Source organism: Lutra lutra, chromosome 8, assembly GCF_902655055.1.
Source record: "Lutra lutra chromosome 8, mLutLut1.2, whole genome shotgun sequence".
Classification (NCBI taxonomy): Eukaryota; Metazoa; Chordata; class Mammalia; order Carnivora; family Mustelidae; genus Lutra; species Lutra lutra.
Genome location: NC_062285.1, coordinates 88,319,703 through 88,346,572, shown reverse-complemented (window position 1 = coordinate 88,346,572; position 26,870 = coordinate 88,319,703). Strand labels below are relative to the sequence as shown.

At 48.0% G+C, this 26,870-nt stretch overlaps 1 protein-coding gene across 1 annotated transcript; it reads left to right on the top strand.

Annotated features, from left to right (window-relative positions):
* The first annotated feature begins 3,616 nt into the window (after nt 1-3,616).
* Nucleotides 3,617-26,476, top strand: GPRC5A (G protein-coupled receptor class C group 5 member A). Its single transcript, XM_047742574.1, has 4 exons — nt 3,617-4,041; nt 19,178-20,105; nt 22,414-22,472; nt 22,800-26,476. The coding sequence occupies exons 2-4, from the start codon at nt 19,184-19,186 to the stop codon at nt 22,890-22,892; spliced, it is 1,074 nt and encodes a 357-aa protein (XP_047598530.1). The 5' UTR covers nt 3,617-4,041; nt 19,178-19,183; the 3' UTR covers nt 22,893-26,476.
* Nucleotides 26,477-26,870: the final 394 nt, after the last annotated feature.

Sequence of the window (26,870 nt, the reverse complement as noted above, 5' to 3'; positions counted from 1 at the left end):
GCGTTGGACTCCATACTGGGCATGGAACCTACTTAAAAAAAAAAAAAAAAAAAAGACGGGATCTAGGCGATGTTGGATGGTGGGGTGGGTAAGGGAGTGTCAGCAGGGACTGGGTTCTGGGACTCCCAGCCTGAGGCTGACCCAGGCCCATCCCCATGGAAAGTGACCCCTTGCTGGCCTTACAGCTGAATGAAGGTCCTTTCCAGCATCAGACCAGCCTCTTTTTTGGGGGAACAAGGCACTCTTATTGTGAGGCTCTCTCTACTCATCTCATTTCCAGTCATGTGAGCTTCTCTTCTGTGTTCCTTAACAATGCTACCTGTCACTTGAAGCCAGGTAACACTCAAAGGAGGCTGGCTAACTAGAGTTGGAGTCACACATGGGTCTCCAGATTCCCTTTATACCATTTCTTTCACTGATTTCCAAGGGCCTTCAATCTTGTTCTCCAGATCATTTTAGTCTAGAATAAGAGACCTAGCAAACAAATTATTTCATTTACTGGCCCCCTCCTTGTCCCCATCAGGGGTAACTCAAAATTACTCAGCTCTCCCATCCACCTAGGTCTCCACCCCAGCCACCCCCCCCCACCCCACAGGGCTTTTTGGGGGCAGAGCAGGGACTAGTAGAGGCAGGCAAGGTACCCAAGGCTCACAAGTGAGTGCTTAAAGAAGCACTCACTCTCAGGGCTGCATAAGTACCTCTTTAAATTTTGTATTCTGGGGTGTCCTGGCTTGGTGCTGGGCTGGTGTATTAATAAAGGGATGGGAGGAGAAAAAGAGGTTGAAAGGAGGGTAGAAGATTGAGTGCTGAGAAAACAAGATGGGGAATCTGAAATCGTGGCAAAGTGAAGAATAATGGGTGTTTCCTTTAGGTAGATATCTATTAGTGCAATTACTGGATCTATTTTTAACTTTTTGAGGAACCTCAATACTGTGGAATTTAAGAAACAAAACAAATGATCCTAGGGGAAAAAAGAGAGAGGAAAACTGAGAAAGAGACTCCTAACTATAGAGAACAGACTGATGGTCTCACCCAGGGTGGGGGATATAAGGTGTTAATAAGTGATGGGGATTAAGGAGGGCACTTGCCATGATGAGGACCCGCTGTTGTATGTACCTGTTGAATCACTAAATTGGACACCTGAAATGAATATTACACTGTATGTTAACTGAATTTTATTTTAGTTTATTTTTTAAAGATTTTAAAAAAGATTATTTAAGCAATTTCTACACCCAGCATGGGGCTCGAATTCATGACCCCAAGATCAAGAGTTGCGTGCTCTACAGACTGAGCCAGCTATTGTCTCCTAATAACTGGAATTTAAACAAAAACTTAAAAAAAAAAGACAAGAATAATGGGTTCATGTGGTCAGGGGTAGCTTTTCCCACAAAACTCACACACATACAGCCTCGGATGTCCCAGATGTTACCCAGAGAACAAGAAGCGGTAGGGAGAACAGAACACAGTCATCCCTTTCTCATTAGGTTTCCCTGAGTTTCTTGTCCCAGGGAAGACAAAAATTGGAAAGAAATTTCCAAAGCCATGTCCTCTTTGTTTTCATTCCGTCCTCAGATACTTGACATCTTTTTCTGGTCATCAGGGACCAGACTGGGCTTGCTGATTCAGAGTCTTAAAATGCCTGAGCTGGAGAGCCCTTAGGGTCTCCTAGTCCTGGGAGACACTAGCCACACAGGGCTTCAGAGCATCTGCAGTGTGGCTCCTCCAAACTGACCAGTGCCGGGTGTAAAACAGACACTGCGGTTCTGAAGCCCTAGTTTGAAACAAAAGAGTGTAAAATACCTCACTAATTATCTTTTAAAAGCGTGACTATACTGAAATGATAATGTTTGGGCTCTAATGGGTTAAATAAAATATAGTAAAACTAACTGATTTTAAGTGGCTGCTGGAAAAATATTTTTTAATTAAAATTTTTTTAATTTTTAATTTTTTATTAACATATAACGTATTATTAGCCCCAGGGGTGCAAGTCTGTGAATCGTCAGGTTTACGCACTTCACTGCACTCACCATAGCACATACCTTCCCCAATGTCCATAACCCCACCACCCTCTTCCTACCCCTCCAAACCTCAGTTTGTTTCCTGAGATTAAGAGTCTCTTATGGTTTGTCTCTCTCCTGATCCCATCTTGTTAATTTAAACATTTAAAAAATATATTAATTTTTTTTTTACACAAATCCTTGTATGAGGGGCTAACTTTCAGTAGATTGTGTGAGGGAGTTGCTCTGCTACCTACAGATGCCTTGCCCAGAAGCAGGTGGTCTAGGAATGGGTTAGTGCCCAGTTCCCCATTGAAAGGGCTTCTGGCCATGCCCGGTTTCCCTGGAGAGGCATTCTCTGCACACTGGCTGCTAGAAAATTTAACATCACATATGTGGCTCCCATTTGTGGCTTGAGTGGTAGATCTGTTGGACTCGGCTGGTGTTGTCCAACTTCCTCCTTGAGGAAACATGAAACAAGAAAACGGGGGCCAAAGACCTCACTTAGCAGATGGCACACACTAAAAAACACTGTAATTTTCACCAGCCTCTCAGTTGCCCCTACAACCCCCCACCCCCACACACACCCACATACCCAACCCTGGGAGCCTGGGAGCCTGGGAGGGGAGCCGGCAGACCGCAGAACCCTGGGCTGGAGGCCTCAAGCAAAATGTTCCAAGACTCAAGATGTTGGCTGTGGTTTCTTGGGAGTGAAAAGAAAACCGAATAAAATCACATTTTAAAAACCCAATAGACTCTGGAATCTTGGGGTGTGGGAACAAAGCTGGTGAGCCCTAGGCCTCCCCCTATGAATTCACAGGCACAGTAACACAGATTAGTTTACCAGGTGTGACAATTGGCACCTTAAAAGCCCCGAACCCCACCCCTACCCCATGACAGTTGGGGCGGAGCCTTTCCTGAGACCTGACACGGAGGGGCAGCTACTCAAGGATTGTTTGACAAGTAAACAAAGCCAAGTTTCACTAGGATTGGCTTGATAAATGGAAGAGGAGTGGGCCGCGAGGGAGGGGGAACCAGACGCCAAAGGCAAATTCCTTTATTTCATAATTTTATCTGGCGTCCCCATTCTCATCAACGTTCATTGTCAAGGCTTTCAGAGAGGCAGTTAAGAAAGCACAGAGATAATGATGTCTGCGCCCTGGGACAACACTAATGCTGCTCATCCGACCAGTGGAGTTTCGGAGCTGACTCTGGTCCGCCGAGGAATTTCCTTGGTTTCCACCTGGCTTTGGCTAGGAAGCCAGAGTGTGGTCAACATGTTTCCCACGCCTGGCTTCCCATCCTGCACGGGTGGGTGAGAGTGATAGAAAGGCTAAGCCGGAGGGAAAGGTGAGAAAATCCGGCTGCTCCCGCAGCAGGGTAGGAAGGCCCACCTGGAGGTCAGCTCTCCTTCGTACGGACGCGCACAGGCACTCGCACGCGCGAGCTGGGGACCCGGGATTAACACAGGCGCTACCACCCCGGCCAGCCCTTGCCCTTGGCGGAGGGGGAGTGCCCGGCGGGGGTTGTGCCCGGGGGAGGGGGCGGGTGTCGCTCCCCGCAGCCCCCGCCCCGGACGTGACAGCTGGCGGCTCGATAAGGAGCGGTCCCCTTGTGTCGCCTTTCCTCCGGTCCTTGGGACCGGCCGGTGCGCGCGTCCCGCGGCCGTCGGATGCGCTGGGTGGGGCCGGGGTGGTTCCCCCTGCTCCCCCCCCACCCCCCATTTCTAGGGTGACTGTGCCGCTGACGTCAGGCAGCTTTTGGTTCATTCCCTGGCAAGGGGAGTTTATTTTCATGACAGCAAGCGGTGCCGCGGAACTGGAATAGGCGTGTCCTCTCCCCCTGACCCTCTCCCTCCCCTTGTCCCTCTGCTCACCCCCTCGCTCGCTCCCTCCCTCCGGCTACTGCTGCCTTTATAACCGCTCGGCGCCGAAAGGGCGGGATAGCGCCTGCCGGCTTCCCCAGCACCCAGGGGCTCCAGAGCCGCCTCCGACGCGCGGGAAGCGAGCAGCTCAAGTTCACGCGCCAAAGCGAGGGCTTAAGGGTAAGTGAGGCGCACGCCGCTGGGGCGCGCTGGGCCTCCGGATTTAAATCTGGGGTGGGGAGTCGTGGGGTGCAGCGCTGGGTGGGGTGGGATACAAGAAAAGATAGCTCCTTGGTGATGGACTACAACTGTCTATGAGAGAAAAAAAAAAATCCCAAGAAAGGAATTTGTCTAGTTTAACTCAACTCAGGTTTTTTTCCCCCGCTGAGCTTCCCAGGCTAAGACAGAGGCGGAGAGCCAAAAGATTGGATGATAGTTTGTGCTCAGACACGTTGTACAGACTTTTAACAGGTGGAATCCTACCTGGGCAGGTGAGCAGTTTTGGGATCCTATTAGGGGAAGAAAAAAGAAGGAAGAAGATTTTATTTTTTATTTTATTAAAAAAATTTATTTATTTATTTGACAGAGAAAGAGAGCACAAGCAAGGGGAGCAGCAGGCAGAGGGAGAGGGAGAAGCAGGCTCCCCACTGAGCAAGGAGCCCGATGGGGGGCTCCATCCCAAGGGCCTGGGATCTTGACTGAAGATGAAGGCAGACACTTAATCTTTTTTTTTTTTTTTTAAAGATTTTATTTATTTATTTGACAGAGAGAGATCACAAGTAGACAGAGAGGCAGGCAGAGAGAGAGAGAGAGGGAAGCAGGCTCCCTGCCGAGCAGAGAGCCCGATGCGGGCCTCGATCCCAGGACCCTGAGATCATGACCTGAGCCGAAGGCAGCGGCTTAACCCACTGAGCCACCCACGCGCCCACTGCAGACACTTAATCTTAACTGACTGAGCTACCTAGGCGGTGCTCCCCTGCCCCGTGAAGATTTTAGAGGAAGGGATTGGGAGTGCAGAGGGTTGGGGATTGAGAGTAGGGGAGATGGTGACAATTGCTACTTCTCGTCTGAAAAGTTTCGATTGATTTTGTCCTTCCACAACAAGCATACCCTTCTGAGTTTTGGGAGGTAGACAGTAGAAGCCACGGCTTTCCTTCTTGCGTCAGGCTGTGGGCTCCACCACATTCCCTCCCTGGCTGTCCTTTGAGTTGCTCAGGAACCTTGTTGCAGATGGAAGTTGAATATCCAGTTACAGCCTACCTTCTGGCAACAGCTAGATAGGACCCAGGTGTGGCCTCAAGGCTGTCTGAAGTGCTCCCTTAAACTCCACCGGGAAGGAAGGGTTAGTCATAGGGGAAGTCTGCTCTGAATCTAGGAATTTTGAAGGATTTTTGGTTCCTGACTTCTTTCCACGCTGATTTTCTCCTCAGGCCACACCTGTTGAAGGGTTCAGTTGAATCAGCCGCTGCTTAGGGCTCATTCCTGAAGGGGAATACCTGAACCGCTGCAGATAGGGTGAGCTGGGGCCCATGGGAGGGGTGAGGATGGGGGTCAGAAGTCCAGCCTCCAGGTCTGTGGGCTGGATCCTACTCAGAGAGGGAAGGAAAGGCAGAAAGGAAGAGTCAGCAAAAGCGTTACCTGGGAAACAGAGGGGCTCCTCTGAGGGTATGGCGAGATGTGGGCTCCTAGGGCAGATAGAAAGGATCAGAACTTTCCTGGGAAGTGCTCTCGGTCTTGAGTCTGGAAGACTGATTTCTCATCTAGGCTCTGCCTCACGGTGTAGCTATGAGGCAACCAGGTCCTGGGCCTCGTGTTCCTCCTAAGGAGTCTCGGGAAGGCCCCCAGCTCCTTCCCATGGGTGAAATTCTAGCCCCTCTGTGTCTGCACATGTCCCTTTGGCAGTCCACCTTGGAATCTACTTCTTTGTGTTCCACTCCTTAGTGAAAACTGAAAACGGATTTATTTATTTTTAAAGATTTTATTTACTTATTTGACAGAGAGAGAGCGCGCAAGTAGGCAGAGTGGGGAGAAGCAGGCTCCCCACTGAGCGGGGAGCTCTATGCAGGGCTCAATTCCAGGACCCTGGGATCATGACCTGAGCCAAAGACAGCTGCTTAACCCACCTAGCCACCCAGGCACCACTGAAAATGGACTCTAACTGTGATTTCATTCTGCTGATTTTGGAAGTTTGTCTTTAGGTCTGCTTCTAAGAATCCAGATGGGGCTGAGAAAATGGTCAGGAAGTGATGTGTTGGTATATTAGGACCTTAAAAAACAATGAGTTCAGTAGTATTTTTACTCAAGGGGTCTCAGATTTTCTGAGTAGTTTGGTGTGTTTGTTTCTATATTTCTGTATTTATTGCCGTGTGGCCAGAATACAAGTCTGTATTTTAGGATTTCAGATTTTTTTGTGTGTGTGGTCTAAAACATACTGTTGTGTTTTTTTTTTTAAACTTTTTCTTTTTTTTTTTTTTAAGATTTCATTCATTTACTTGACAGAGATCACAAGTAGGCAGAGAGGCAGGCAGAGAGAGAGAGAGGAAGAAGCAGGCTCTCCACTGAGCAGAGAGCTTGATCCTAGGACCCTGGGATCTAGACCTGAGCTGAAGGCAGTGGCTTTAACCCACTGAGCCACCCAGGCACCCCTAAAACATACTGTTTTTGTAAATGTTCCATAACCACTTCAACAGAAGTGATCATGTGGAGCAGAGGTTGATAAACTAGGTCCATGGCCGAACACATCTCACAGCCTCTTTTTGTAAATAATTTTGTTGGAACACAGCCATGCTCATATCTATGGCTGCTTTCAGCTACAAACATATGACCTGCACAGCCTAACCTACTTATTAGTTGGCCCTCTATAGAAAATATTTGCTGATCACAGATACAGAGGATCTGAATTATATGATTAACAATGGGGATATGAACATATGAACAATAGATATGAACATAGAAAACATATGAACATAGAGAATATTTCAATTAAGGTATCCATAGAACATTTATAAAAATTTACCATATTATTATTCCTTTGTTTTTTTCATCTGCTGAAGACTAATAAAGAATATTGAAGTCTCCTAAAAGTATTAGAGTCTCCTATAACTAGTATTTCTTCTCATTTCTCCTTGTATTTCTGGTAGTTTTTGTTTTACGTATTTTGGTGCTATGTTATTCAGTGCATGAAAGTTTATAATAGTTGTATCTTAAATGTGTAGTATCCCTAATTATTGAAAAGCAAGCTTTTTGGTCCATATAATATCTTTTTTTTTAAAGATTTTATTTATTTATTTGACAGACAGAGATCACAAGTAGGCAGAGAAGCAGGCAGAGAGAGAGGAGGAAGCAGGTTTCCTGCTGAGCAGAGAGCCCGATGCGGGGCTCTATCCCAGGACCCTGGGATCATGACCTGAGCCAAAGGCAGAGGCTTTAACCCACTGAGCCACCCAGGCGCCCCTCCATATAATATCTTTTTGCTTTAACTAACTGTGTGTGATATTAATACCTTAACTTTTATTTCTTCATTTCTTTACCTTCAGCAAACTATTTAATTTTGTACTTGATATATAATACCTGAAAAATAAACACTGTTATTATTACTTATATTTGAATTTATTTACGTTTTTTGCTTTCAATGTTTTTTTGTTTTATCTTTGGGGGGGGGAGGGGAAGAAGGAGAGGGGAAAAGAGAATCTTAAGCAGGCTCCACACCTAGGGGGGAACTGACCTGAGGCTGATCTCACAACCCTGAGATCTTGACCTGAGCTGAAATCAAGAGTCAGATGCTTAACCAACTGAGCCACCCAGGCGCCCCGACTTTGAACTGTTTCTGAATCCTGTTGTTTTAGGTGATGTTCTTATAAGTATTAATATAGTTTAATTCAGTCTTTTTTCATTTAATATTTTATTTATTTACTCATGAGAGACAGAGAGACAGAGAAGGAAGGTGGCTCTTCACAGAGCAGGAAGCCTTATGTGGGACTCGATCCCAGGACCCCAGGATCATGATCTAAGCCAAAGGCAGACACTCAACTGACTGAGCCACCCAGGCATTCCTAGTCCTTTGTCAGATGAAAACATTACCATTTACATTTATTGTAATAAGTGTTGCTTGTTATTGCCAAATAATTTTTGGCTACATGGTCTGCTCTCTCCGTCTTTTCCCACATTAGATAGCCTCTATCTACTTGGGTGCTTAAGTGGCTGGTTGTGTTATTCTAAGGGCTTAGTAACACAGCCTTGTAAGGAGGGATGGTAAGTTTAGCTTGGGATTTGTTGGATTAAACATGAATATGTTCCCTTTGTATATTAAAATATTTAGGGGGTGTCTCAGTCAGTTAAGCATCTGTCTTTGGCTCAGGTCATGATCTTGGAGTCCTGGGATCAAGCCCCACATCAGAGTCCCTGCTTGGTGGGGAGTCTGGTTCTCCCTCTGCCTCTGACCCCGCTTGTGCTCTCTCTCTCTCAAATAAAGAATTTAAAACAAAAATATTTGTTTTAAAATAAAATCTTAAAACAAATATTTAGAAGAAGGTGTGTTTGAGGATTGTGAGCAGGTATACTAGTAGAGAACTTTATCCATCTTTTTCCTGGATATTTTATTTTTTAAACTCCTAGGCCTAATAGCTTTGGAAGTTTCACTCAAAATCTTATTTTCTTTTGTGGTTTTAAAAGGATTTCCAGGGTGCCTGGGTGGCTCAGTGGGTTAAAGCCTCTGCCTTTGGCTCAGGTCGTGATCCTCCAGGGTCTTCGGATAGAGCCCTGCATCGGGCTCTCTGATCAGCGGTGAGCCTGCTTCCTCCTCCCTCTCTCTGCCTGCCTCTCTGCCTACTTGTGATCTCCGTCTGTCAAATAAATAAACAAAAATCTTTAAAAAAATATAAAAAGATTTCCAGTATTTTATTTTATATTCCAGCATTTTATGTTACAATAATCTAAATTTCATGTGCTTTGTTTAAAATGGAGGAAGATGGTATGTAATGATCCCAGGGAACTACCCAAAAGTGACAAGACGGCCATCAGCACTGTAATTATACTTGTTTAGATCTGCCCAAGGAGGTTCGGTAATCTTTTTTTCTCCCAGTTAGTACAAAGAAACTCAACTCAGTGATGTTATTCAGATGTTATTCATAAGCTGTTGCCAAAATCATTTTTATGTCATCAGAATTAGGATGACTCCTCGGAACTGGTGATCCTGGAGATTTCCCTGCAGACACTTTCCATTTATAACTAATCCTTCATCAAGGGCAGAGAAATTCCTGTGGGACTCCACCCTCATCTTAGAACTCAGCCTAGATAAAAATAAAAGGATAGGCATCAGTACATATTCATCTTCAGACCTTCTTCTCCATTACTCACACTTGATAATAAATAACTTGCTTTGAGTAAATAAATATTCAGTGTTCAGTCTTAGTCCAAGACATTGGCTCAGCAACCCCGGTGTAGAGCAGGGCGCCTATCGAGGACGATATCTACTAATGGAAAATTGGCTCTGTTATCTTAAGAAGCTTGTTAGCTGATGGTTGAGTCAACACTGATTTTTTTTTTTTTAAAGTTTTTTTATTTGAGAGAGAGACAGTGAGAGAGAGCATGAGCTAGGAGAAGGTCAGAGAGAGAAGCAGACTCCCCGTGGAGCTGGGAGCCCGATGCGGGACTCGATCCCGGGACTCCAGGATCATGACCTGAGCCGAAGGCAGTCGTCCAACCAACTGAGCCACCCAGGCGTCCCGAGTCAACACTGATTTTAATGTTTAACATAAAATATATATATGGAAAAACTTGAGAGCTAAGAAATAATGAAGAGATCCACAAATTCAGAATGAGATGGGCCTAATAATTTTTTTTTAAAAGATCTTATTTGTTTATTTGACAGAGAGACAGAGATCACAAGTAGGTAGAGGGGGAGGGGGAAGCAGGTTCCCTGCCGAGCAGAGAGCCGGATGTGGGGCTCAATCTCAGAAGCCTGAGATCATGACTCGAGCCAAAGGCAGAGGCTTAAACCACTGAGCCACCCAGGTGCCCCAGGCCTAATAATTTTTAAAAAACCTCAAGATAGAGGTAAGTTTTGGGCTAAGTTTTGAAGCAGTATGGCACATGGCTTGTGACTAGGAGGGGAAGGGTCTTTCTGGCTGGGAGAAAAATGTACACGTAGAGGCAAAGAACACGACTTTATCACAAGGCCTTGGGTAAGCCCCAGTTCCCTTCTGGAGAGAAATAGCTCTTGGAAGAGTGGCTTGCCTTGTGTGGAGGTGGAGATGAGGGAGTTAGGAAGGCAGGAGGAGAGGGGTGGGAGGACCCATGGAGAAAAACCATGAAGCTCAAATTGGGACGGAATCTGTTATAACAGATAAAAAGGGGCTAATATGTTCATCCAGAGATCCCTTTCCTTCTTTGTTCCTCTTCCTTACAGCATTTAACTGTATCGACTGCTCTTTATTTTTATTTATTTATTTTTTGAAATTGCTCCTTGGCTTCTGGGAAACGACTCGGGCTTATCATCATCATCATCAACCCCTGATCATTTTTTTTAAGCGCTTTTCACTGACTCCTGCATTGACGAGGTGGTATTCCCCTGGTCCTGCCCTTGGCCCCCTTCTCCATACTTGCTCCCTGTGTGATCTGGTTCTCCTCTTAAAGCTTCAGATACCTCCTCTAGAACCACCCGTGTAAGGTGGAAGCCTCAGATTCACAGGTCCGAGAGCAGGGGCGGGGATCAGCACAACCTGGGGTCCTAGAGCCTGGCTTCTAAGCGCCATGAGATCTCAGGCAATTTATTTAATTTCTTTGTGCCTCAGCTGTGGGAAAGGGGCAACAAGAAGAAGGGTTGTTGCGGGAATTGAATGAAACCGTGTGTAGCCCCGAGGAAGCTCTCAGGACTTCGTGCTCATCATTTCTGGATGCCCCCCCATTGCATGGCCCATATTCATCTTAGATTCCGAACAGCTCCATTTGGCCTTGGTCCTCACCGGCCTGCGTTTCTAAGTTCCATTCAGTTGCGTAAGCCAGAAATCTGAGAACGAACCCGGGCTCCTTCATTCCCCAAGCCCTGTCTCTTTTGCCTTCCTAAAAATCTTCCACTATTTGCCGCACATCTTTCATGCCTCACCTCCTTGGTCTCTATAACTTTAAAAAAAAAAAAAAGACCCATTAAGTGGAAGAACTCACTGTTTCCCCTGTGCCCTCAGCCTTCCTTGCACACCCTGTGCCTCCTTGTTTGTAGGTCGGTAGGACCCTACTGGTCCTCCCAGGGGCAGCAGCCACACTTTCGATCCGTGTGACTCATACATTTAACACAGTACCTGACACAAAGTAGGCACTTAAATGTTTGTTGATTGAGTGTAGACTCGCTCACTGTGGAGACTTCTCAGAGCCCGTTTAAGTGGAGAGAGGCTGGAGTCAGGGAGAAAAGCTTCAGAGATCCTAACAGTGATTTCGTGATGAAATGAAAAATTACATTATGCTGAAGACTGCTTGTAAAGGGAGAGTCTTAGCAGCTACTTGACACTGGACATGTAAATTCTTATTTAGTTATTTATTTTTTAAGGAGAGCAATCGTGAGTGAGGGGGAGAGGCAGAGGGAGAGTCTTAAGCAGCAGACTCAGAGCCCGATATGGGGCTGGGGCTCAATCCCATAACCCTGAGAGCACTGCTGGGCTCCATCCCACGACCCTGAGGTCACAACCCCAGCCAAAACCAAGGGTCCCACGCTCAACCCACTGCACCACCCAGGTACCCCTGGACATGTAACTCCTAAGGGTCAGTCTTCTCACCTGTAAAATGGGTTGTAGAAATAGTAAATGAGATAGATAACAGATGTAAAAACATGTAAATGAGAGAATACCTATAAACATGTGAGCAATCTGCATTTGTGCCTGGCTCGGGGGAGCTCAGTATGTGACACTAGTCCTCACTATTTTTACTCGTCATGATGTAGTGACTATTACAATATATCAAATGGGGCAATTCAGGAGGGAGGGAGAAAACTAAAATGCTAAAAATTCACACATTTGCCTGGCTGGGGTACGTGAGGACTCAGTTTCAACAATCACAGGTTATTTGGTATTTATTCCCCAGGCAGTGCTAACAGGTAGGTATTGTCCTCTACATTTTCAGATGACAGAATGCGATACCTCTCATAGGAGGAAGATAAGATTGGCTTTGGCAAGGCCTTGGGCCTCAGGTTATTCATGCTCAGATACTCTGGGGTGGGGCGGGGCGGAGCGAGGGGAGGGGTGCAGGACCTCTTGCCAGCCTGCTCCACCTTCCAGGTCTAGGTAGGCTTCAGCATCCCACCCCCCTGGGGAGGAGAGAGGAGTCTCGGGGGGAGCTGGAGGACTCATCAGTGCTGGCATTTGTGCTTGCCTAGCAGTCAGTGCCATACTTCTGTGTCTGTGAAGATTGAGTCTAGGTCTAGGGTCAGCATTGCACTACCGGGTGGCTTTGTCCCACAGGTACGCCTCCGCCTGGTGGCCCTCTCCTTGGCCTGCACTCAGACCCTGAGTCACCTCCAGCCCTGTTTGGGAGTTTGATCAGGAGTAGGCAGGATGTGTGCTTTTAATGACGGGAGGTGAGGCAAGAAGAAGAATGAAGGGGAGGGAAAAAGATTTGGCAGTTGTGTGAAAGGAGCTTCCTAGAAGGGTGAACAGTGAGACTGGAGTGGGTTCTCCCCATCTCGTTCAGCACCCCACCCTCACTTTACAGGGGAGAGGAGGGACGTTCCAGGAGATTTGTGTCCACATCTGATGCAGTTGAAACCCCTTCTTTCTAAAGGGGTGGGGTAAAGACTGGGCTTGGAGTTGAGCCCAGAAAGTGACTCCTGCCTCCCCCTTCCTCTCTTCCCTCCCTGCCTTTCTCCCTCCCCTCTCCCCTCTCCTCTTGTGCTTCTTCCTTTCTGCCTTTTACTTCTCCTCTTTCTTTATAACTTTTCATGCCCTGACTCATTCCGGAAGGACTTAGGACAGTGCTGGGTGACTTCAAGGCCTCATTTGTAGGTGTTGGTGAGTTACTGGACAGTGGGTGGTTAGCTTAGTTAGCGGCTGCAATAAGTGAAGGGGTCTCACTCTTATGACTAATGAAAGTCCATTCCTCACGTCCCAGGTCAAAGGCTACATGCACTAAAACTACCACGTTCCTCCAAAGTGCAGGATTTAGTCATCAGGGAGTTGGGTGGGAACAGAGGACCGGATACTGATAAATCGCTCTCGGCTTACTGGGAAATCTCAGGATTCATGCTCTCCTGGGAGACCCCTGGAGTCATTTACACGGGAGCATGGTTCCAGACCTGGCCCAGAGCCCCTAGCCTCGGACCCAAAGTGTGTTCTAGACAGCCTGCAGGAGGAGGAGGATGGGAGAAATGGAGGTTAGAACTCAGGACAGCAAACAAGAGCTAGTGAGGAAACCAGGTCCACCCCACCCCATCTCAGGAGCAGCCCCACCTCGCCCACCAGACTCCTCTCCTATCCCTGTGCACACTCGTCCATCCTGGTTAGGCTTTTACCACGTGTTGGGTGCTAGTCCAGAGACTAGGGAGAAACATTGAACGTCTCCGTCTACTTAGAGCCTTTGAATCCAGAGGAAGATACAGACTTAGCAATAGGCATAGCAGGGCTGTGTGTGCTATAGGAAGCACAGGGCAGGATTATGGCTCTTCCCCAACTCCCCCTCCCCCACCCTCCCACCTCCCCGCAAAGAGTGGCTTAGAGGGGACAAGCCCGGAGAAGCAGGTGGGTGTTTTGAAGTGGTCCAGAAGAGATGGACAGCCTTAGGGCGGGGAGACGTGGAATATTCAAGAGATACTGGAGAGAGGGAAACCATAGGACATGCGTGTTGGGTCTGGTAATGTGGGACAAGGATTTCTCAGGCCATTTCCCAAATCAGAGGTAGATGTGAAGTTGGCTTTTAGCGCCTCTGCCCCAGTTTACAAATGGGGAGACCCCTGTGATGCCTCCTGGCCCGATCTCACCGTCTCTCCCAAGACCTCCTTTCCTGCCCTGCCTCCTGCAGCCAGTCTGGGGGACAGTCACTGTTTTCCCATATAGGAATCTGAGGCTATGCATAGCTGGAACAGCTGGAGCAGGTCCCAAGTAGTCAGGCCCATTTCCGAGGGCAGGTCTCTCCTGGTTCTAAAGTTCTTTCCAGACCAAGGGCTCCTCGGTGTAACTTTGGGGTTAGAGTTCCGGTTTGAACCCCCCACCCTGCCATTTCCTTTCTGCATGACTGGGCTGAGTCAGCTGACTTGTGCCTCAGTTACTGCAAGTGGAGGACAGGGGTCCTGATGGCACGAGCTATAGCATGAGGTGCTTGTGATGGTTAGGAGAGGAGAGCCCTAAGAGCAGGCGTGGTGTGTGCTAAGAGCGAGTTCGTGACGAGACTGTCTGTCCCCATTCAGAGCAGTCCCCGTGTGGTCTTTGTAGGCACTGGTCTTTTCTTGGCTGGAACCTGGATCTCTCTGTCCTTGCCTTTGGTTCCAGAGGATGCCCAAAGAACCCCGGGTTGCATTCCATTTTCTCTTTCTTGCTCCCGCCCTCACGTTCTTCTCCAAGGTGGTTTCGCTAGCTCCTGGCAGTTCCTATTCTCAAATGCTGACTTTTTCCTCTTTTCCCACAAACCTCGCTTTCTAGAAGTCCTTTCTAGCTTCTCAGAACCCTGTCCTTTCCCTGAGCCACCTTCCCTGTCTCTTTTACTCATCTGGGCCACTCCCTGGGTGACACAGGGTCTTCTCTGTACAGAGCTGCTCGTTAATAAGTCTGATGAGTTTTTTTTTTTCCTCTGACCAAATTCAAAGTACTTAGAACATTTCAGACCCATTGCACAATGCCTGTCATTGCTGAGGAAAGAGGTGGAGGAGGGCTAACAGAGGTGAAGTAAGGATAATTCCAACAGAATTAGTCACTCAGATAAAACGTGTTTGCTAAGAAAAATTTTAAAAAGAGGTTTGTGAGAGAATTAGGAAATATGAACCCTAACTGGATATTTGATATTACAGGGCTATTAACTTTTGAAGTGTGGTTAAGTTAAAAAGGAGTTTTACCTTTTAGAGATACACACTGAAGTGTTTGTGCATAAAATGACAGGATGTCTGGGGTTTGCTTTAAAATAATCTGGTGAGTGGGGGTGGTGATGGTGTTGGAGCAGAGTCGGCCATCTATTGGTAATTTCTGAAACCAAGTGATGAGCCTGTGGGCTCTTCGAGTCTGCTTGAAAATGTCAACATTTCTTTAAAAACAGTGGGTTTAAAAAAAATTATTAAGAGGGAGAGAGAAAGCCAGAGAGCAAGTAGGCGCAGAGGGGAAGGGCAGAGGAAGTAGATCCCCGCTGAGCAGGGAGCCCCATGCGGGGCTTGATCCCAGGACCCTGAGGTCATGACCAGAGCCAAAGGCCACTGCCCAACTGAGCCACCCAGATGCCCCTAAAAACAGTGTTCCAAAGGCACTTCAGGGGTGGGAGGTGGAGGTGAAATGGAGGGAAATTGTACACCCATGGCCCATTGCTCTCATTGGATCCCAGTCTGCAGATGCCAGGAGGTCCTGCACAGCTGCCACCAGAAGGGAGGGGCCCAGAGGTCTCAGTTGGCGGTCTCAGCTGGGGGCCAGAGGTCCGGCCTCACTGTTCCTCTGGCCAGCATCACGACCAACCGTCCTTCAGGCAAACACCTCATCTATCCCTGTCAAAATTTAGAGTCCTCAGGCCCAAAGTCCTTTGTGGTTATGGGGCCATGCTGATGACTGCTCCTTAATTTCTACCTTGAAAGTTGGGGAGGGATTAGCTGGCAGGGCAGACCGAGAGGGGGAACCACCTTTGAAGAGAGGCCCCAGCCTTATGACAGATTTGAAAAGGGGTGAGGTGGAGAGGTGAAGGTGAGAACGGAGGAAATGTGCCCAGCCTGGGTCTCTCCCTTCCCCAGTGTACACTGCACTCGCAATCAGCCCTGGGCTGGGGCCTTCTCCCTCTCCCATGCTCCTGGCACCCCCCAGCCTGGCCAGTCTTCTCCTCCCTTCCCAGTACCACCCCCGCAGTGGTTGTGCACCTAGGCAAGGCAGAACAGACCTTGGGGACTTGGGTTTCAGGGATGCCTGCCCTCCTCCTCCCATTTCTCATCCTGCGCTGCCCTGAAGAGATAGAACAGGACCGTGATCCTTCCTTTGCTCTGTGCTCCGTGTGTGGTAGGCGTGACCCTGTGGTAGAAAGCAGGTGACACACCCTGGTGACAAAGGGCTGTGGGAAGCCTGTGGCAGTAGTGGCACAGTCTGTCTGTCTTCTGTCCCTTCTGCTCTGCTAGGGCACTCGTCTGTTTTCTCCTTAACCACTGACTCTCTAGCCTAGTGATAGGCACATGGTGGTGCTCAGGAAACATTTGTTGAGTGAATGGCTGATACAATACCAAGTTAAGTGTGGCAAGCCGAATTTCATTAAAAAGTTGGGAAGATAGGGATGCCTGGGTGGCTCAGTAGTTAAGTGTCTGCCTTCTGCTCTGCTTGGTCATGATCCCAGGGTCCTGGGATCGAGCCCTGCATCATGCTCCCTGCTTGGTGGGAAGTCTGCTTCTCCCTCTCCCATTCCCCCTGCTTGTGTTCCCTCTCTTGTTGTGTGTCTGTCAAATAAATAAATAAAATCTTTTTTAAAAGTTAGGAAGATAGATTGAAGCTATACATTATTTGTTATTTATATCACTTAAGTTATTTTAACACACCACACCTATAATATTCTAGCGGATGCATTATCGTGTATGTGTACGTGTGTTTTATTTTGCATATATATACATATATAATTTTTTCCCCTAATTGCCATGAGAATAAAACAATGCTAGGGTGATGACTATCTCATCCAACTGAAATGCAGGTTTTATATCTTTTTAAAAAGATTTTATTTATTTGACAGAGAGAGATATCACAAGTAGGCAGAAAGAGAGGGAAGCAGGCTTCCCGCTGAGCAGAGAGCCTGATGTGGGGCTTGATCATGACCTGAGCGGAAGGCAGAGGCTTAACCCATTGAGCCACCCAGGTGCCCCATATCTTTATTATTATTTTTTTAAGATTTATTGATTTATTGGAGGGTGGGAAGGAGCAGAAGGAGAGAATTTTTTAAGCAGACTCTGAGTTGAGCACAGAGCCCAGCCAACATATGATGTTCTGGATCACACGACCCTGAAATCAGGACCTGAGCTGAAACCAAATGTCAGATACTTACCCGACTGTGCCACCCGGGTGCCCCCCGGATTTTATATCTTTAAGGGAAGCAGGTGTTTGAGTTCTGTCTGCATTGACGAAGATGCTCGCTTGTCCTGGGCAGTTAGCGCAGTTAGTGAGCAATGGCTCCTTCCATTTCCCTCTGTGCTGTTTCTCCGGGTTGAGGTTGGGTCTTGAAGATGTAAGATAGAAGAAAGAGACATGGGTGTTCTTTTTCCTTGGGGTGATCACAGCGTCCCACAGAGCTGTGAAGGGCCAGAGAAATCTTGTCTATAAGCATGTATGGGCATGTGGTGAAGACACTCTGGCTGTTTTATCTGCTATCAGAAAAGAGACAGGCTGTAGTGAATGTTTTGTACCTTCTCCTGCTTCCTGGTCCAGGGGTTCCCCTTCCTTCCAATTCTTTTCTGCACAGTGTGTCCCTGTTAGGCCTTAGAGGAGGCCAAGATCTTTCACTGGTTATTTTCTGTGGAGGGGTTCTCAGTGAACCTTCTCTTCCTCCAGCCTGGTCCCCCACTCTCCACCCTGACTGTATTTCTCCTCGAGTCAGTTCATAACTAACTTTTCACTGTGGAGTGAGCAATCCTATAAAGGCAAAGAAAATCTACAGCCCCCTCCCCTGCCCCAAATCTGTTGCAAATAGCATTTAACAAAACAAAAGGAATTGTGTCCTAGAGAAACAGCCAGATAATCTAGAAAAAAATGATAAACTTTTGAATTTCAACGTCTTTCCTGACATTGACTTTGGACTTTGAGTACCGTGTATTTTAAGGAAATGTACAAACTCCTTCCTCTTCCAGTTTCCCATTGTATCTTCCTACCATGCCCTGAATTCTTAGGAATTTGATTTCGTGACATTTGGGACATCAGCTGGGTTTAAAATTGACTTGAAGTTTGTGGGAGCAGAGAAGGAAGCAGGTGTGGGAGATAAGGAGAGATATAAAGGAAATATAGCCAATCAGGTTTTTTTTTTTTTTAAGGCTTTGTTTACTTACTTATCTGAGAGCAGGGATCCTAGAACCAGATAACTTATGTTCAAATCCTGCTTCTGCCATTTTCCTCGTGGTATGATGTTGGGGAAGTAACATCCCTTGTCTCTGCCTCAGTTTTCTCATCTGTAATACATGGCTAATATTTTTTTTACCTCCTGGGGGTGCTGTGAAATTTAGCTAATAACTATGACAGGTGATTGGAAGAGTTTCTGATCCAGAGTAAAAATGAGCAGTAGCTATCAGTAATATCTTTCACTGGATTATGCACTGGTTTTTGGTGTCTCCTCCAGGACTTCCCTCCTTACAGATAATTAATAAAGAACTCATTGGGACAGAGAAGACTCTTTCCATCACTTTTTGGAATAAGACTAGAGCCAGCTTTACAGACTTTAAGGAGGAAAAAAAACCCTTCTAACATATGACGGCAGAGCTGATGAAGAGGTTTCAGAGGTGGTGAAGTGGATGTTTGTTCTTCCACAGAGAAATCTGCAGTTCAGATTAACTCCTCGTATCCATGAAAGAATGGGATGCATACAGGGTGCCTGGGTGGCTCAGTTGGTTGAGCATCTGCCTTCGGCTCAGGTCATGATCCCGGGGTCCTGGGAGGGAGTCCCACATGGGGCTCCCAGCTCAGCGAGGCATCTGCTTCTCCCTCTGCTCCTTCCCGCTCACGTGCTTGCATGCTCTCTCTCTCTCTCAAATAAATAAATAGAAATCTTAAAAAAAAAAAAAAGAATGGGATGTTTACAAATGCCTGAAACAGGCAAAGGTGGGGAAAAACCCTCAAGACTGATAAATGATGATTAAAGTTTAAGCTTAGGGATTTCCGAGTTCATGAATTCTGACACAGTACTAGCCCAATATCAGGAACCCTGGCAAGTTATTTTTTGAAAGGAGACCTCAGAACCCCTCACCAGAGCACCGAGTCATCTGGTGTCAGGGTACCCATTAGTATAGCTTAAGTGTGGGGAGATTACAGGTTTTCCTTCATCAGTCTTTAGAATTTGCCAGGAAAGCTGAAGACACGTTGCTGTATCTAGGGAGGCAAGTTCAGGGGCAACAGCCTGGTCAATCTTTTTGGGTCCCCGTGCCTGAGTTTGTTAGGAGATTCACTTCTTCCCCCCAACTTTGCTTCCACGCAGGACGACAATGGCTACCACATCCCCTCATGGTTGCCTCTCCAGCCTGGCCGCCAGGTACCATAGACTTTGCGATACGAATGAAATCTGGGGCATTGTCCTAGAAGCAGTGGCCGCAGTTGGGGCCGTGACCTCGGTGGCCTTTATGTTCGCTCTCCTGATTCTCGTCTGCAAGGTGCAAGACTCCAACAGGCGAAAAGTGCTCCCGACCCAGTTCCTCTTCCTCCTGGGTGTTCTGGGGATCTTCGGACTCACCTTCGCTTTCATCATCCAGCTCGACGGCAGCACCGGGCCCACCCGTTTCTTCCTCTTCGGGGTCCTCTTCTCCCTCTGCTTCTCCTGCCTCCTGGCTCACGCTTTCAACCTGACGAAGCTGGTGCACGGGAGGAGGCCCCTGTCCTTGCTGGTGATGCTGGCCCTGGCCGTGGGCCTCAGCCTCGTGCAGGACATCATCGCCGCGGAGTACCTCATCCTCACCATGAACAGGACCAACGTCGCCATTTTCTCTGAGCTTTCAGCCTCTCGGCGCAATGAAGACTTTGTCATGTTGCTCATCTACGTCCTCTTCCTGATGGCGCTGACCTGCCTCATGTCCTGCTTCATCTTCTGTGGGGCCTTCAGCGGCTGGAAGAGACACGGGGTCCACATCTTCCTCACCATGCTTCTCTCCATCGCCATCTGGGTGGCGTGGATCACCCTGCTCCTGATTTCCACCTTTGGCCCCACGTGGGATGATACCATCCTCAGCTCGGCCTTGGTGGCCAATGGCTGGGTGTTCCTGTTGGCTTATGTTGCCCCCGAGTTTCGGCTGCTTACAAAGCAACGGAACCCCATGGATTACCCCGTTGAGGAGACGTTTTGTAAACCTCAACTCATGAAGCAGAGCTATGGTGTGGAGAACAGAGCCTACTCTCAAGAGGAAATCACCCAAGGTACAGAGCATGGCTGGGCAAGGATCCCTTGTAGAAGGATGGGGGGAATACCGTAGGATATTGTAACTGTAAGGAACACTCAAGACAGTCCAGGTCATACCCCTGACAGAATAGATAAGGTCCCCAAGGCTCAGATCCTGCTTAAAAACATCCAGCTAGTTAGAGTTCTAATGGAACTAGAAGCCGGCCTCTGGAGTCTTAATCTCGTACTTCCTACACAATACCCTGTGGGTTTCTCTGAGTCAGAATAAGAAGGAGCAAAGGAATCACTGAAGAAATCTCTAGAGACAGGCAGGTGAGATTTTGTTCTTTATAAAAGAGAAATAGGTATTCTTTCCAGAAATGTGGAGCCTTTATAGATTTGAATAGAGAAAGCCGTGCCATGATTTCTTGCTATGGTCATAGAGCACGGAGGCAGGAGAAAGCCCTTTTATCATAAACCAGCAGGGATCTCCATAAAGCTATTGGGGATTCTGATTTATCCTGAAGAGCCACATCTGGGGCCGTGGGAGGGAAGAGGTTTTGTCTGACATGAAAGAGTCTAGCGATTTGGCTCCTGCCTGAAGTTGTGAGAAACCAGGTGTTACGTTGTTCTCACAACAAACAAGGGGCTAAACTGGTAGCTAGCCGACTGTCCTTGCCCCCAAGGAATCTATTCATTGGTTTCTGGGGCTTACATTGATTTCTGGGCCTAATCAAGGGAGGGGGATGGGTTTGGGTCAGGAGAGAGGGATGGGAGTGAGCGAGATTCTTCGCTTCGGCTAACAATTTTCTCTGCCCTTGCAGCGGGGGGTGCAAAGCTCCCTGGTGCTTCTCACAGCAGCTGCGGTCCCTCTCCTGGGCACTGGAAAGCCTGAAGGGAAGTGGGGATGGCTGGAAGGGATATTTTAGCTCCCATTGGCTCCTGTCCTTTCTCCTGCCTTGGCTCTATCACCACACTCCTGGACTCCCTGTTATCAAAGCTTAACCACCATTCCTCTTTGCATTCATTTTATGGACCACTGTCACCCTCCTCTCCCTAAAATACTTCTTGGACTACCGCATTTTCCTGCTCACATACCTCGCTGGCTCCTCAGTACCCACCATATTTGCTCAGGGAGGAGGCTTTTCACAGCCAGAACCCAAGACCCATGCATGGAAGCCATGCTCGGTCTAAACAATCCCAGTCACTGCCTTTCCCTGTCTGTGTGTCCAGGCTCCAGGCATGTCCTTCTCCCTGCCCTTGTCCATTTGCAGTCACACATTCTCTAGTCTCATTATTTGTGTCCAGGCTCCAGGCATGTCCTTCTCCCTGCCCTTGTCCATTTGCAGTCACACATTCTCTAGTCTCATTATTCACTCCGCCCACAAGCTGTAGAACTTTGAAATGCTCGTATCAGAGTGTGTCCCATTCCATAGCTATTTGTGTGGCTGTCAGATAGTCTTCCAGCGTTAGCCTCAGGCCAGGAGTCATTCTGGTTAATCTTTAGATTTTTTTAAAAAGATTTTATTTATTTATCTGAGAGAGAGACTGAGAGAGAATGACAGAGAGAGAGAGAGAAAGAGAAAGAACACAAGTGAGGAGGAGAGGGAGATGCAGGCTCCCCGCTGAGCAGGGAGCCCAATGTGGGGCTTGGTCCCAGGACCCCAGGATCATGACCTGAGCCGCAGGCAGACATGTAACTGACTGAGCCACCCAGGCGCCCCTGGTCTTTAGATTTTCCACAGGATCTTATATAGAGAAAGTATCTGAGGTATGTGTGAAGTGTACTGAACCAGGTACATTTTGGGGGGAAGTTCACAGATTGTTTTAATTGTATTCACGATGATCGTATGCGTTTTCTCTTGTTCCAGAGTTTAAATCCCTCTCATTTTCCCTAAAGACACAGAAAACAATTGCTCAAAAGTTCTGCCCGCTCCCAAAGAAAGTAAAAAGAAAAAAAAATTTTTTTTTTCTTGTGGACAGTTAAGGAAATGTGTAAATCCTCAGTGAGATTCACTTCTGGCCAGATCTATATCTGAAAAGACTGGTTTCAAATTGCTTTTGCGGTGGTCTTGGGATGAGGTGCCCTGGCAGGGAACTTTCTGGAAAGGTGCATCCCTAGTGATCCTTTGTTGGTAGCTATTCATTTATTCCTTCAGTGTGGTGCGTGCTTTGTGCCTGGCCCTGGGCCTGGGACAGTCTCTTCCTCCATGAACCTTAACGTTCTACTGGGGAGACAGACAGATAGCAGGGCATGACTGACTGACTGAATGGGGGTGAGCACAGGCCGGAGCAGGAAGCCCGTTGGGCCCCGGAGCTTTAACCCCTCCCCTCCCTCTCTTCCAGGTCTTGAAGAGCTAGGGGATACGCTCTACGCTCCTTATTCGACCCATTTTCAGCTGCAGGTAAATGGTTTCTCTTTTTTCGTCAGGGGCATTAGCTCTCGGGTATGTTTGTCCTTCAGGAACACAGGCTGTAGCCATTCTGAGGGCCCCTAGATGTCCATCTTGGAAGGACAACATGTCTCCTTTCCCGTGATCTGCCTTAGGGGTTAGCACTGGAGACTGGAGTATTTCTAGTGTTCTGGAGTATTCCCAGGGCACAGGGAGGGGCAATTCAGGGGGAGGCATGGGAGAAGGGGGAGAAAGTTAAGGTTCCTGCCCAGATAGGAGCTCTGTTGAAATTATCAGGGAATTGGAGTGGGCTTAACAATATGGCTGCTTCCTTTTCAGAATCGGACCTCCCAAAAGGATTTCTCCATCCCACGGGCCCAGACTCGGACTAGCCCTTACAATGACTATGAAGGAAGGAAAGACGGCAGTTAGCCGTTCTGAAGAGTGGGACAGACAGCAAGTCAGTCAACCAGTGGGGAGTTCCGAGAGCTATGGGCTAAATCCCGAGCCACCTGAGGAAACTGTACAAAACCTTTTGGGAAGAACTTGCCTTGCCTTGGCTTCTGGAGTTGCTGGGCGGCTAACAAGACTCCAAGGCCTAGCACTCTAGTATTTTCCTTTGTCCCAGGCACTTCTTTTTAGTGGGAGGGAGCCTCCAACAACTCAGGGTGTGCCCCTTACTGAGCCCAGTCATTTCACCAGTGACTAAAGCCGTGGTCATCTGACGCTTTCTGGCTCAGTGAGCTTCAGGAGCCTGCTCTGGTCGCTCAAGGCTGGTTTTGGGAGGACCGCTTGGCCCAGAGCAGAACTGCAAATCTGAGCGAGAAGAGCCAAGGCCTGTCCCTGCTGAAATCTACACTGGAAGCCATCTGACTGGCATGCTCCCACCTTGCCTGGGTACGAGAGGCCACAGGTCACCCCAAATGTACCCATCTCTGTGGCACTACCACGGGACCCTGTGGGTCCCCAGCACCAATTCACTGGTCTCCATTTCCAAATTTGGTGTCCATCCCTGGACATTTGTCCCCTGTCTGCTTTCCCAGAACTTTCTCTTCTGTATCTCGTGGGCAGGGGACAAGCCCCGATTTCTCCTTGGTGGGAGAATTCATGCTCTGTTCTTGCTCTAAATTCCTGGCACGGATTCTTCTATTGTCCCCTTGCCTCTCAGCTTCTGTAAATAGCTTCACACTGTGTTCACCACCTGTGTTCTGTAAGTGGGCATTGTCTACAAATGGGGAATGTTCCTTGTAGAATAAGTTTTCCCTGCTCCTCACGTGGAGACGCAATAAAGATATGGTCGCAGGTCCTTGACGGTGGCAGAGGGACAGTATGAGGGGTGTGCGCTGGACCTGAAGGAGAGACGGCGGGGACTCATCTTCACATGGAGCTGAGGTCCTGGAGCTGAAGTTCAAGGTTCAATTCCACTGGGTGTGCACTTGACCCTTCTCTAGACATTTCTCCTTCTCCTCCTTATGTCAAAGACAAGTGTGTTTTCCCTATTTGTTGAGGTGAGGGGCAAGGGTGACACAGGGAGCCAGGAAGGGTCACGGATCCTGAGGTTTTGCTGCAGGAAGGCAGAGGAGTCACGACCTTGGAATGGGGTTTGGCAGGCCAAGTCAGACAGGGACGAGCTTTCAAAGGCAGCTTTATGGTCCCCAGGTTTAATTGTAGGAGGACATATATTCAGATCCCTATTTGACAAAAATGGTTCATAATATCCTTTGGAGAAGACACAGTACCTGACAGTTTTTATTTACTTTATTCCAGAAACAGCTGTGTGGAGCAGGGCCAACAAGGAACAGTGTTTGACGAAGAAAAAAAAAAAAAATCCCCATGTACTGAAACTGGATGACATTTAAAACCTTGTAGCTGAGTTAGGGGGTTACCTCCTAAGAGCCCGATGCTCTGCTTTTCATCAAAAGGAAAACCTGGTGTGGGAAGAGGGTTGAGGTGATGTTGGAGGTGAACCGACGACACTCTGAATTAAGGATATGTACATGCCACAGAGATTTGGTTGATTGTTTCTCACATGGCTTTGCACTAACATTAGCCTAGTTTTGCACTGAAAAGGGGGAATTACAAGTCATGATTTGGATCCTTCTAGACCATTTTAGTCTTTTCTTAAGAGGCCATAACCTGGTGAGGTTGTTATGAGGGGAACACAATATAATTCCAAGTCAGTCTGTCACAGTGTAGGTACTCAAGAAATACACATCCCCCCCCCACCTCTTTTCTTTCCTCCTCTGGACTTTAGCCCATCAACCAAGCAAAGGGGGCTGAGTGAAAGGTAAAGCCACAGAGGACCCTGGATCTGCTTTCTTGTTAGGGAAAAGCATCGCCCAGACCTTTGTATCTCTTCAGCCTCTTCAAAAACAGGGGAAAACACGGGAATGGCACTCTCTTCTAAGAAATACAGCATTGGGACAAGTAGACCATCCCCTCACTGAATTCTTTTCCTTGCCAGGAGGTAGATAAACTCTCCCCCCATTCAAACAGCCTTTGTCATCCCCGTGGCTGCTACTCCGTCTTCAGGTCTTACGTGGTCAGGACATAATTAAACTCTTCTGTTAAAATAGGGACATTGCAGGGACTAAAAGTGTTGGCACTTGGCGATTGCTGTGGTACCGGAGAAGAGGGTTTCAAAGACTTCCTCTTAGGTCCCCACCATCCCTGGGCTGAAATAGAAGTGCAGATTTAGCCTAGCCTGGTCCCTGAGTGATGCCCATTGGTTGACTATTGGGAACCCAAATGGCCTCTCCTTTGAACTAGGTAATGAAAGGAACCTCAACAATCTTCCTCCCAGCTTTCACCGCCAGGTGGGAAATAGACTGTCTCCCCTCTGGGCCTCTCACTCCAGGCTGGGGCCGCTCCGCGGCCGCCATACTCCAGGTGTCCACTTGATGGCGGTAAAACCTCAGGGATGGCCCTCGGGGAGCCGAGCCTCCGCGAAGCAAACCTCTTGCAGCAGCTTTCCGGTGATGTTCAATGGGCTCTGGGCCAATGTGTCCCATTTTAAAAGGCTCCTGTGCCTGAGCTGTTCACGCATTCCCTCCCACCATCGTTAGAGGACACATCTCCTTTGACAGACTTTCGGGGCCCCGTGTCTTATTTTTGTGAAACTCTCCAAGGTATTTGGAGCCCATTTGCATGCAACCTGGCATCTTCGCAGACAGTGGCCTCATATGCTGTTATTAATGTGGACGAGTATTTATGTGGTGAGAACATCGGCTTTCTGTCAGGAAAAGTGTGCCCAAACAAAGAGCACTGCCTGGCCCTGGAAATGGAAATCCCCAACCCCCACCCCCGCCCCCAGCCCCAGTCCCAGCCTGCATTCTGGGTTCCCTTCCTGCATTTCTACACTTGGCCTTACTGCTAAGACCGAACTGTGCCCAGTTCATCTTCTCCTTCCTGGCCTGCTTCCTTCTGTAGCTCTCAGAGTTTGCAGGGCTGCCTCCATCCAGCCCCAGTCTGAAACATGGAATTGTTTCAGAACTGGAGGTGGAGGCGTCAGAGAAATCTTTCTCCAGCGTCCTGGACTGCTGAGATCTGGGATCCAGGCCATCGGCCTCCAGGTTGTAGATGGGAGGCCTTTGCACATTCTGGGGGTTCAACCTGTGGTCATCGGGAATCCCTTCCACACAGGGCTGACAATGCTTTGCCCCTGCCTTGGCTTTAGGACAATCCGGGTATGCAGATGGCTCTGTGTGGCCATGAATCAGGGCCTGACCCTCATTTCTGTAACCTCCAGATTGCTAGAAGATTCTTAACCCTTCAGAATGGAACATGCCAGTGCCTAAAATGTCGGTGCTTGAGAAGGTCACAGAACTTCTTTTGTTGGTGCCTTATGGCATTTATTGTACAGAGGAAAGAGCTCAGGCCTAATGGAGTTAAGACAACTGGGACCAAATTTCTGGTTTTGTCTACTGCCAACACTTGTGTGGTCAGTTTTAGGCCTTTTTCCCCCAAAGTGGATGTCTGAGTAAGGAATCAAATAAAATGACCATGGTCACTCTCTATTTTAAGTTTTCCTCTTATTTTCCTTTGCATCAACCCCCTTGTCCATTGCCTTTTCTTCCCCTGATCTCCCCTCTAGTCATCATCTTTCCCTTCTGCATGTAAGCTGTGGCGAGAAGGACACGGTAAAGATGGGCATATTCTGGTTAACCCCACGTCACACTCCCATGAGCTCCAAGCCAAATGAACATTTCCCTCTCAGGAAAGTAGACTGGCAAAGGAGGAGTTATAGGACAAGGCAGAAGTATAAAAATAAAAAAATAATAATAATTTTAAAAGGGGCACCTGGGGTGTCCAGTTAAGGTTAAGCGTCTGACTCTTGATTTCAGCTCAGGTCATGATCTCAGGGTTGTGGAATCAAGCCCAAGCAGGAGCCACACTGGGCATAGAGTCTGC

Coding starts and splice junctions, on each gene's coding strand:
- GPRC5A (XM_047742574.1), top strand. CDS start 19,184: ATGGCTACCACATCCCCTCATGGTTGCCTCTCCAGCCTGGCCGCCAGG. Junction 20,106..22,413: donor TCAAGAGGAAATCACCCAAG/GTACAGAGCATG, acceptor CCTCTCTTCCAG/GTCTTGAAGAGCTAGGGGAT. Junction 22,473..22,799: donor CGACCCATTTTCAGCTGCAG/GTAAATGGTTTC, acceptor CTTCCTTTTCAG/AATCGGACCTCCCAAAAGGA.